Raw genomic sequence first — 12,469 nt, 5'->3', positions numbered from 1 at the left:
AAAAGGAGCACAAAATCCGGTGAAAAAGCTATCTCCTGTGGAGAGGTGGGCTCTATGGAGAAGGGATATTATATTTGTTAAGAGGGTAAGGAAATGTTAAATTTCTATTTAAATTAGAGAATCATGCTGCTAGGATAAATGTATAGCTTTTCTATTTCAACTAAGAGTGGCTGTCTAATTGGAGAGCAATGTTGTATATGATCTCTAAGCTTAGGAATAAAGTCTGTGTCCATGTTTTCTATTCAGAAGTGATCACATGTATTTTTTTTACCTTTATCTGGCATGGTCTCATTCTCTAGCTCGCTTCTAGTCTGGCACTCCAGCAAATCATTCACAGCACCCGGGGTTTCAGAAACCTGTGTTGCATGCTGCTCCAGTACCGCCTCCAAAGCGGCCATTTCCTGCTCCATTTTTTTCAAATTGTTCTGCATGACGGCCCGCTGCTGCAAGGGAAAAAAAGATCTGGAGACATTTTGACACATTTCTATGAAAAAGGGAAGATTAGGTACTTACCTTGATAATCTTTTTTCTAGTAAATAGGCACACCATTCTTGAACACTTGGGTTCTCAATCCCTGGTCACGAGATCCTGTTTAGAGAGCCTCATTTACATTTTTCCCATTCCGCCTCCCTTCACTCTAGGCCCCGTGAAGTATTTTATGTGGCCCCGGTCGAGGGCGATGCAGTGTTTAGGGTCTTCAGCGCGTCTGAGAAGGAAACAATCTCTGCAGGTGTTTCATTAGTCGTAATGACCGCAGCAGTATCCCCATCATCATCAGACTCTTGGTTGTCTGCAGTGTCCTTTATGACTGTACAGATATCGGAATTGGTGTTGTCACATGATGTGGGCGACATACAGCTCAAACTCTTGTGGCAAGAGTCCAACTGGGAGTTCAATGGACGAAGTATCAGGTTCAGTTGTCTCATCAGATACATGAATGAAGCTCGCCCGTTGATAGCAATTTGAAATCGTTGATGACAAGACAAGACAAGACAATGCCTCCCGTACCATGTGAAGAGAGTCGAGCACTGTCATTTTTCTCACGAGCTCAGCAGCTCGGGGGCTGGATTCCGTGCTTGCATCAATCACTGCCATCACATATCTTAGGACAAGCGACCTGTAATGATGTTTTAAGTTATCGATTATCCCCTGGTCCATTGGTTGGATCAAAGAGGTCGTGTTTGGTGGCAGAAACACGAGTTTGATTTTGGTTAGTCATACGTCATTGCTGTGTGCTGCACAGTTATCACACAGCATTACAATGTGTCCCCTATGCCTTCCCATCAGATTGTCAAGTTTCTGCAACCATTAAATCCACAGTGTCACTGCCATCCATGCATTTTTGTTGCTTTCATATTCAACAGGCAGGCATTTAATGTTTTAAAGCTTTTAAAACATTTAAAGCTTTTAAAACATTAAAGCTGAGGATTTTGATTCTTCCCAATCACCAGTGGCTCGAGCTTTTCACTACTGTCCATATTGCAACTGAGCAGCAATGTTAATCGTTCCTTTGGCACCTTGAAGCCAACAGTTTTGCTGCGTTTGAAAGCCAATGTTCCATTGGGGATGGCACGCCAGTACAGGCCCATCTCATTGGCATTGAAAACATCACATGGTTAATATCCACCAATGACTGATAGCAACACTTCCATGACCCATCTTTCTGTACCAAACTCATCCGCGTCTTGTTTTTCGCCATGCTGCTTCTTAAATTTTATGCCGTTATGAACTTTCCACCTCTCTAGCTATCCGTTTGTTGCTTTGAAGTCTTCTATGCCCAGTTCTTCGGATAGCTATGCTGCTTTCTCCATCAGCAGAGGCCCACCGATTGGCAGTTGATGACTTCTAGCTTCAGCAAACCATCACAGCAACACCTGTTCAACATCTCCAGTCTTCCCAATTCTTTTCCGTTTCCTGGTAGGATTGCTGTTGTTTTGCCAGTCTTTCAATATGGCTTGGTTTTTTTTTTGTGAATCTGAGAAATCTGGATAGAATGAACACTGTAATGTTTTACAATAAAGACCGGACTCTCCTGTTGGTCAAGTCTCTTTAAGACATCAACCAAAGACAATGACTTTTGACCAGCCAAAGACAAAGGTTTTTCTCCATGAGACACCATGGTGCAATTTCAAAAGTTTGAACATCTGGCCAGGCCTAGTCTTCTGATCCAAAACAAGTGGCTCATCAACGTGAGAACGTGATTGCTTTTAACCAGAGTGAACGTAACGTAAATGCGTAGAGGTGGGATCTATAACATCAGTGCGCATAAGTGGACTGTGTGCTTATCAGAATTGCAATTATCTGGAGTTTACGTCCATTGACTTTAATGTAAAAAAACCGGGACCATGGTGGTAGGCTGTGGATAACCGAAGCGTGCGCTTAGGTGGAGTCGACTGTACTATAAAGACAACCACCTCAACACACAACAGATTCTGCAATGTTTTCTAAAATCCTGTCTGATATTAAGACAAACTAAAATTAAAGTTTTAATGTCACCAAAAAACAATCCTTCCACTACAAAACATTATGCACACCCTTGTGCAAAAACAAATATACTCAGAACCTTACCATACCTTAATAGCACTAACTCCCAAAACACAAAAGGCAACAACCTATGCACATAAATTTAGCACTGTAAATATTACACCATATTCTAAAACAATGTTTCTCAACACATGGTAGGGGTTTCGCAAGCCGCTTGTAGGGGGTACACGGCACCAGCACTGTATGTCTCCCAACTTCCTTCTGCTGTCGCATATCTCCCATCTTCACTCCACAGCCTCTCTCCCCCCCCCCTTGGGAAACAGCAGTGGCAACTCACTGTGTGCTTTTAACTTCCCCACATAGTTGCCACTATCATTAGTTTAGCCAATGATTCCATCAGAAAGCCTCGGACCTTTGCTAGGCCGGCCCGCCTCCTAAGAAAGAGGAAGTTGCATCATCAGAGGCGGGCTGGCCTAGCAAAGGCCTGAGGCTGCCTGATGGAATCACCAGTACCTCTCCTCTCCCTAGCGGCAGCTCACTGCATACTTTTAACTTCCCCACACAGCTGCCGCTAGCATTAGTTTAGCGTGGTTCCATCAGGCAACCTTGGGGCCTTTGCTAGGCCGGTCCGCCTCCAATGATGCAGCTTCCTCTTTTGTTGCCACATTTACAGCCAAACTTTACCGACAGGTCTGAGCTATTGTTGCCTTACTTTCTGATCAGTGCTGGAGCACTGATTGGCTCAGGCATTGACAGGAAAGTAAGGTTTGACAGCTCAGACACCCTCCCCCCACACGTAAATTAAAATAATAATAATAATGATTTTAACAAACCCAAATTGAAGTTCGGCAGGAGATATACCCACTCTTCTCTCCTGCCACATCGCCAACATTATTAACCCCCTCCAGCAACGGGAGAGATGTCCACTCCCTCTCGCTGCCAAGCAATGCCCTCCCACAACCCCCCCCCCGGGTAGATGCCCACTCCCTCCCCTGTCAAGCGACACCCCCCCCGGCAGTGGGAGAGATGCCCACTCTCTCCCACCATCATGCAACCCCCTCCACCCCTGTGCCTCCCATAAGAGGGGCCTTAAACAACCTGGGCCAATCAGAGACTTGGGCCTCCCCCCAGTGACTGCCAATTTGAAGAGGTGGGCATGCTGGCCAGAGGGAGTTGTCATCCCTCTGGCTACGAAAATTCCCAGTGATGTGAACATGCAATCATATATTCATACTGATTACAGGGGTATCAGAGAGACCACATGAGGTGAAAACACCGCAAAGGTCTTGTCTATCTTCATTTATCCCCTATAGCGTAATCATAGCTATATTTGTTGATATTGACGTTAATATATGAATAGTAACTTAGCTTTTTATCAGCATTTTTTTTTTCTTTTATTTCTTTTTTTTCTTATTTCTTAGTTTTTCAAATAATTGCTTCTGCTTTCTCCAGCGTTCTGACTAGATCGATCCCCTGCCAACGCGTTTCGCCTATCTTTGTCAAGGCATGGGGTTCTGAGTCCTAACAGGTTCCTAACTTGTAACTGCAGCGGCTTCTAAAAAAGCCGCTGCAGTTACAAGTTAGGAACCTGTTAGGACTCAGAACCCCATGCCTTGACAAAGATAGGCGAAACGCGTTGGCAGGGGATCGATCTAGTCAGAACGCTGGAGAAAGCAGAAGCAATTATTTGAAAAACTAAGAAATAAGAAAAAAAAGAAATAAAAGAAGAAAAAAATGCTGATAAAAAGCTAAGTTACTATTCATATATTAACGTCAATATCAACAAATATAGCTATGATTACGCTATAGGGGATAAATGAAGATAGACAAGACCTTTGCGGTGTTTTCACCTCATGTGGTCTCTCTGATACCCCTGTAATCAGTATGAATATATGATTGCATGTTCACATCACTGGGAATTTTCGTGTTTTGGTGATTTTGTACTCTTTTGTTTCACATTTTCAATCTGTAAGAATCCCTCTGGCTAGCCATCTAATTAAGGTAAGGGGGATAGGGTGGGGGTCATCGGAGGCACAGGGGGGGCGGGGTGCATTGTTTGACGGTAGGAGAGAAAGGGTATCTGCATGAGCATTTTTTAGAGAATGTTTCACTTTTTTTAAATCACTACTACAATGGCTGTGACAACAACCCCTTGGTTTTTAATGTAAATTTTTGAGAATCTAACCCTTAGTCTCTCTCTCCCTCCCCTTTGCTGGTCCAGCATCTATCCACCTCCCCCTCCTGAGTCCAGTAGAGCAACACCACCTGCATCTCTCTACCCCTGGGTCCAGCATCTCTTTTTCCCCTTCCAACTTGCAGGTCCAGCATCTGTCCCCCTTTCTTCTCTCCTCCCAGTTCCAGCATCTGTCCCCTTCCCTCCCTCCAACTCCTGATGCAGTGGATGAGCACCTCCTGCATCTCTCCACATCTGGGTGTTGCACCTCTCTTTCCCCCTCTATCTCGCAGGTCAAGTCTCTGATCTATTTCCTTCCTTCCCTCCCTCCCTCCCTCTAAACCCCCACATCCTGGTTCCAGTGTCCTTTCCCTTTCTGCTTCCATCTATAATACCAGTATCTGTCCCTCTCCTTCCATCCCAGCAATCTGTCTCACTTTTTTCCCCCATCACTGCCAGTAGTGGCATTGTTCACTTAAATCAGCCTTCTTCGGGCTCCGAACCTTCTGTGATACGCCTCGCCCTCGCAGAATCGGGAAGTTGCATCAGAGAGAGCGGGCCACATCACTGGGGAAGACCCAAAGCTCCTAGGAAGATTGATTTTAATTGCAGCAGTAGGAAAATAGTGAGGGAGGCTGCAGGGAGGGAGAGATGTTGAAACTGGGAAAGGAGGCTGGAAGGAAAGAAGAGAGATGCTGGAACTAGGATGAAGAAAGGGAGAGAGATGAAGACACCTAAAGCAGCTCTGACCCAAACAAACTGGTGAGAGGCAGGGGCTTCGAGGTGGGAAGGCTTAGCCTCCCCAAGCCCCTTATACTGGACACCTTTGCTGCCGGCATCCAGGGAGAGAGGTGGGATGCCAAGCTGCCAACCCCCTTCCCCCTCAAAAAATGGCTATTTAGGTGCTAGCTTTAAGGGTCTGTAAGAAAAATATGCGCATAGATTCCTGTTTTTGAAAATTTTGTTGGAGGGATTGCCTCACCTAGCTACACCTCTGGTAGCCAGATGAATCTGCTTAGAAAAACGCACATCCATCAGAAAATATATCCAAATAAGTTCCACTGATAAGTTATCCGGATTATTTATCAAGTCTGATCTGAGAAAGCACATCAAACTACATTAAGTTAGTCCAATAAAAAAGGTATTACTTTTCCTTTATGTTTTTGTTTTATTTCTACATTTTAACTTATCAAATCTGCAAAATAGAAAATTTAAATCAGCCCCATGATTAGCAAATACAATTCAATATTGCACCATCTGTTTTCTAAGTCTAAGAACAATTTCGTTTTTGTACAATACTTGCAGCTGTATTCTCACTGGACTGTCACACAGACTCTGTACTGTTCTTTTGTCTTAAGGTCAAGTTAACACAAAATGTGCCTGAACCACCATAAATGAAAGAACTGAGGAGGAAAATCTTCTGCACCCTCAAAGATGAGATTCTGAAGTAAGATGTGCTCACCATTACTTGAAATAAATCTAGTCACCAAAAGAAACTGCAGAAAATCCTGATCAAATGGTGCAGCAAGAATAAAATGTAATCTCTGCATTGACAAAGGCCGTAACCTATTACAGCTTCTTTGCCAAGGTTTGTGTTGACTGAAGCACCATCGCCACCTTGTGGGCTTTGCTGGTTACTGCTCCGCCTTTGCTATAGCAAGCCTTCCTCCGAACACTAAAGAGCTTTGTCTATTCTTTTATCCTCTCAGGCGGCAGTCGTTCTTAGAACACTCCTGCTTCTATAGAAGCAAATCTCCCCCTAAATTATAAACTAACCTCCACCTCAACCTACCCAATTCTATTTTGGAGGTTTACTTGGGCTAACAAGGCAATTACAGTCACTATTATAGAAAGTGAAAATGAGGACTCTGCTTTCCATTTAACGATAATTTCTCGACCCTTTAGGGTTCTCAAAAAACAAGAGCTTTGGTGTAACACATTTAGCTAAGTTGATTATAATAAGCATGCGAGATGAAAAATCTGAGAGGTCTGAGGACAGATGTAGCATACCTGCGTGGTTAGTATCTCATTCTGAGAAGAAAACCCTGAAGAGTCAATCACATTGCTGGCTTCACTCTCATATCCAGACCCCGCACCTTGAAAACCAAAAACAGAAGGAATACTTCAGATGTGTTTTATGAAACACCAGCCTAAGACAATGGCCATCATGCACATTCTCAACCTGCCTCTGACTTTACTGAAAGGGGGGGGGGAGGTTTAAATTATACTAAATAATATGCATTCTCTATGTCTTTTAGAAGCACATCTAAGGATCCAGCGATGCATTTAGAAGCACAAAAAGATGCATTTAGAAGCACATCTAAGGATCCATCGATACAGATCAGCTTTCTTTTTTTCCCCAATTGCATTATTCTGTTTTACTTCGTTATTTGAGATTATGGGGGCTTAGGGACAGAAAAGGGAGACAGCCATATAGCAGGGCTGAGAAAGAAGTGAAAGAGGCAGCCTAAAATTAAGAATGCAATGAGAAGAGGTAAAGAAACTCATCCCAAGGGATAAAGCTAACATTTTAACAGATATTCTGGATATTTCTCTTACTGCAAAACTAATGTCTATGGGCCAAGTTAAATCTCTGAACTACTGAATAAGTCAGGTATCTAAATGGCATATGCTTTCAAAAATAAAGAAATGTTTTAATTGAGCCCCATGTGAACAGAGGACTAGTACCTAAATTCCGTTCCACCTGCTGGTCTTCTCCATGGTCCACTTCCACAGCTGCTATGGCCTCACTTTGTTCAATTATCACCTCTTCAGTTTCAACGTGATTGATCCGTTTGTTTGTACACTGACTTCTACACCTGTGACCAGAAGTCATTGTCTTAGGTTCCTCTGCTCCATTGTTAAAATCTTCTGAGCCATTAGACTGCGACGAGAACAGGTTAACAGAGCACACGGATTCTGGGCTGACGGAATGGACTTCTCTTGAGGGACTTTCAAGCTGTTTCTTCTGGCTTTCTTCTGCAATCGTTAAAAACAGAGCCTCTCCTTGGTCTTTACTGGAATTCTCATTTGTAAGAACTCGCTGACTTGCTGAGTGGGATGGTGTACTCAAAGACTGGTTAAATATTCTTTGATAACATGGCAGGTCTTCATCCTCGCTCGACCCTTCCTCTGAAGATGCCAGTTTCTGGGCCTGACGCTTGTACCTCTTGACTAACTTTTGTGATCCTGAAGAATCGCTGCTCTGCGGTTTTCTTAAACTGCGCTCTTCCACTAATTTTCTATCCACTACATACTTTCCCCGTGTGTTAACCTCCCCATAGTTGGTGTTTTTCTTGATCTCATTGGAAGAACTCAACAAACTATCAGGGGTGGCAGAACTAGTTGGGGAAATTAGCACACCGCTATTTTTAAGTGCCAATGAGTGCTCGAGAAATCTTTCCGCTGCTGAATCTTGAGACGAAGTTGTACGAGTAACGGGATTGATTTGGACTCCATCAGTGGCAACTTCTTGACAACCACCATTCAGCACTTGCTCATTTTCCCCTTGCCTATTTTTGCTTTTGCTGGCTCTGCAGTCGAAGGCAGCAGGGCTTAGATAACCAGTTGTGGCATACAGCAATGTGAATTCAGGCTGTGATTTTAACACAGGCAGCTTGCTTCTTTCTTCAGCCTGATCTGCTTCAGCAGTTTCTCCATTGAGCTTCGTGTCATTACTTAAGCTTAAATCATCTGTCTGAAGAAACTGCTTGCTTTTCTTGTCCAGTTCACCCGAGTTTTCACTATCTTTACAATTCCAATTGGAATCTTCAAGTCCAATTTTGGGCAACGTGCTACATATATTCAATATTCTCCTTTTTTGCAGACCTCTTCTATTTCTTGTCTTGATACTAGCTCTCCTCATTGACGGAGGACATATCTGCCAATTTTCTGAACTGCTAAGGTCATTTTTCGTTATGCTGACATGGTTTCTTTCACTGGACAAATCATGCTCCATGATGGCTTCAGTGCTATTCTTAGGAATAATGGCATCGCTATGCTTAGTACTAGCTGTTTCAAAGACAGTATTCACTTCTGAAGTTGGCTTGATAAACGTTGCAAATTCTGGGGTTTCAATTTGTGTATCTTCACTGCTACTTATTTCTCTATTCATTTCTCTGTTCTCTCTTAAGGGACTACCACTAGCTTGCCTTGAAGTATCTGAGGTCAAATTTTGTGTCACAGGTTCAGGTACAGAACTAGATTGCAAAATAAAGGACATTCTTTTAGCACCCTTGAATGTTTGTAACAGGTACTGAGTGTCTAATTCACTGTCCTCTGTCTCTGGATTGACCTCTTGCAAAGTATTCCTAATTGAAGGTGGCTCTTTGCTCCTGGAGCTTTCCAGGTCTTTATCTGGGAAACAGCTGATGCCTGTCAATAATTCATTACCACTTTCAACTAGTCTAGACTTTTCAGTTGCGTCCATGTCATTCCTCATCTGTATAGGCTGCTCAGTGGTTGGAGTATGAAGCTGTAGAGGGGAAATGCTTTTTTGTACATCAGTGCCTTCAGATTCTGAATAGAATGCTGGAGAAAAGTGCAAGCTCTCAGATATTCTGTCTGTCTTCAAATGGTCTTGCCCTTTTTTCACCAAAGGAAAGTTTTCACAACCATACTGTACATTTTTGCCAACACTATCCAGTTCTTTTTCTTTTGGGTTGGGATCAGACCAATTTCCAGTGCAATTTGTCATACCTTTGCTCTCTTTAAGTTCTGTGTAGACCAAGGCAAGGTCTGTAAGACACCCTCCTTGGAGCATCAGCAAACCTTCATTTCCAAGAACTTTCGGCACTTTTTCTGAACTACAGCTTCTCTTTGTTTCTTTCGATGTCTCTTCAGCCAGTAACTGAAGTCTTCGGCTTCGCCTGACTATTCTCTGTTCGACTTTGGCTTTCCTAGCTTCTTCGCTGCTTGGGTAGCTATCAATCTGCAGTTCAGATTGATTAGAAAGACTCTGTAGCAAGCTTCCATCAACCAGAAAATGCTGCCCTTTTCCAAATTCCTCTTCATTAACTAGCTCAAGAGCTTGCATAGTGCGGTTTAGATGCTCTCTCTCCAATTTGACTTTTTTCCTTGGCACAGTGTTTGTTTTTACTTTGTTACTGTCTTGTTCATATGTATTTGACAGTCGTTCTATAATTTTTGCACTACTTTTACCTTGTTCAGTGTCTACCTCCCAAGCAGCATTTTCTTGTCCTGGAAAAAAGTCCATTCTATCAGCTGTCTTCCCTTCATCCACCCCACAGCCATCAACAGCATCTTTAGGGTTTTCCATTGCCTCAGGAACTTTCTCAATAATGCACGAATTAACTTCTTCACAGATTTCCTCCTCTTCTTTTTGGTTGATCTTTTGAATAAAGTCTTCAGGCTGCAGGTAACAGACATTTTTCCTTTTTCGTTTTATACTTTTTGTTGTGCTCCCAGGATCAATAGCAACATTGTCTGTACTTCTGTTTTCTGACAAAAAGCTCATGTTAAATTGAGGATTCGATTTCCTCTCTCGCTTGTAAGTTTTCCCAAACACTTTATCTTCCACACTAGCAGTGGCTGGCTTTGATAACAAAATGTCAGGATTATGTACAACAGAAGACTCCATAGGATTGGCTAGTAATTCGGTTTTGTCTGAAATGCAAGACTCCCCATCAGATGCATCTTCCCAAGAGGAAAATCCCTCTGGATACAGCTCAGAAGTAACATTTACAGATGTAAATATCTCATTGTTTTTTGAAAGCCACTCATTAACCCGCTGAAGGCTTCTTTTCACTCGTTTCTTAGAGATTGGACACGTGTTACTTTCAGAAAGTTCAGGTAGCAGTTGAGTTTCAAAGCAAGGTAATTCTTTGTCATAAAGATCATCAATCTGCTGTTTGAATACTTTTCCCTCGTGTGTGTCACACATGCTATGGTATATTTTGGTATCAAGTTCTTGCTTGGATCTCTGATCCAACTTTGGCCATTTTTTATTGTTCTCAAACAGAATGTTTTGGGTTGGGCTTGCTCCTTTTGCATGGCAGGTGAAGCTTTCAGCATCATTCTGTAGTGAACTAGGATTAGCTGAGCTTCCCCACTGCTCCACTTGCGAGTCTGAAGCATGGCTGTCATTGTTTTCCCTCAGATTTTCCTCAGCTAGTGTCACGGGAAGAGTTTTGATATTTCCAACATGCAGTGGAATCCTTCCTGGATCTTCATGGTTCGTCTTGGTGAAATCAGATTTAGCTGAACAATAAAGAAGAAGGGTTAGCTGCACAGTATAGTATAAAACGTTTTCTGAATAACTTGACATGTCTTATTTGTTCAAGTGAATGGACATTCAAAGTATTCAAAACTGTTGTGTATCAATATTTAAATAACTAGGATTTCTGAGTTTAGGTTTCAATTGCAGAAAGCAAAACAAAACAGACAGATTGTAGCAGCTTTCCGGGTCTCGCCATGTCTGTAGAAAGAACCGATGTTTCAGCCATCATGCTGTGGCTTTCTTCAGGGTACGGTGTGAGGTCTGCAGTGTGTCTTTATATATAGTGAGTGCATGGACCTGATTGAGAACAGGGCAGTTTGTGGGTCGAGAAATTTGAATTTTTGGCAGGAAAGTTTGTTGGGCTGACTTGATTGAGAACAGGGAAGTCTGTTGGTCATGAATTTGAATTTCGGTGGGAAAGTTCGTTAGAAATCCAGGATGTTTGTCAGAAAAGAGGCTGGAACTTGTGAGATGGAGGGAAAAGGCGTTTGTCCTTGGTCCCAGTCCTTTTTGCACTAAGTTTCTTTTAGATGAGAGATTGCCATGCCATGCCAAAAGAAACTTAATGCAAAAAGGACTGGAGCTGAGGACAAACGCCTTTTCCTCCATCTCACGTTCCAGCCTCTTTTCTGACAAACATCCTGGATTTTCAACGAACTTTCCCACCAAAATTCAAATTCATGACCAACAGACTTCCCTGTTCTCAATCAGGTCAGCCCAACAAACTTTCCCGCCAAAAATTCAAATTTCTTGACCCACAAACTACCCTGTTCTTAATTAGGTCTATGCATTTACTATATATAAAGACACACTGCAGACCTCACAGCATACCCTGAAGAAAGCCACAGCATGATGGCTGAAACATTGGTTCTTTTTACAGAGACGCAGCGAGACCCGGAAACCTGCTATAATCATGATGCCAGTCGCAGAAGCCTAAGAGAACCAAACAGATAGATGTTTATGTTTAATGGATAACGATCACCTCCCTTGTACTCTTGGCTCATCTTTTATCTTCATTCCATTTTTGTGCCTTTGCTGTGTCAATAACATCTAAGTGCTATGCATGAACACAGTTGATTCCACCAAAGTATGCAGAACAAAAACACCAATTTTTAATTTATAAATACCTATTAACAGAAGCCCTATTTAAACATTCACACCATTTGCCTGACAAGAATTCTGGTCATCTGGCATTTTCCTTTTCACATTAAAATAGACAACCTCAAATATATTTTTTATTTGTTCATTCTAATGAAATGACTAAGTGATTTTTGATTCCAGTCCTTATGATCTTCAATCGGGTCTGGTTTTCAAAATAATTGCAGCAGTTATGCAAGATATCAACACTGGTCTTAAGAGAAATTCATTTATGGGGTTCAGATATCCTAAAAATCAAACTGATCTGGGCATTATGAGAGCAGATACTGAAAACAACCGAGTTAACAGAATTAAAAATGGGATGGTATAAGTACCCTGATCAGACAACATACACAAGCATACACAGGGCAAGTGGTCTAGGTTTAAATTTCAACACCACCACACAAAACTAGGATTCAATTTGTTGTGAAGTGATT

The 12,469-nt window shown here is 42.3% G+C and overlaps 1 protein-coding gene across 4 annotated transcripts in view; it reads right to left on the bottom strand.

Moving 5' to 3' along the window:
* BRCA1 (BRCA1 DNA repair associated) overlaps positions 1-12,469 on the bottom strand; it is a 120,979-nt gene that overhangs the window by 63,984 nt on the left and 44,526 nt on the right. For 3 of the 4 annotated variants that reach the window (XR_004536763.1, XM_033918007.1, XM_033918008.1), the window contains exons 10-12: positions 7,346-10,876; positions 6,668-6,753; positions 272-443 (exon numbers count right to left, since the gene is read on the bottom strand). Coding sequence is in view for 3 of the 4 variants with exons in the window: in XM_033918007.1 (XP_033773898.1) it covers positions 272-443; positions 6,668-6,753; positions 7,346-10,876 (3,789 nt within the window). In the remaining variant the exon portion in view is untranslated. The remainder of the gene's footprint in view (positions 1-271; positions 444-6,667; positions 6,754-7,345; positions 10,877-12,469) is intronic. The other variant, XM_033918009.1, reaches the window with a different exon arrangement.

This window comes from Geotrypetes seraphini, chromosome 13 (assembly GCF_902459505.1).
Source record: "Geotrypetes seraphini chromosome 13, aGeoSer1.1, whole genome shotgun sequence".
NCBI lineage: Eukaryota > Metazoa > Chordata > Amphibia > Gymnophiona > Dermophiidae > Geotrypetes > Geotrypetes seraphini.
The sequence above is the reverse complement of the archived record's forward strand: the minus strand, read 5'-3'. Positions and strand labels throughout refer to the sequence as shown.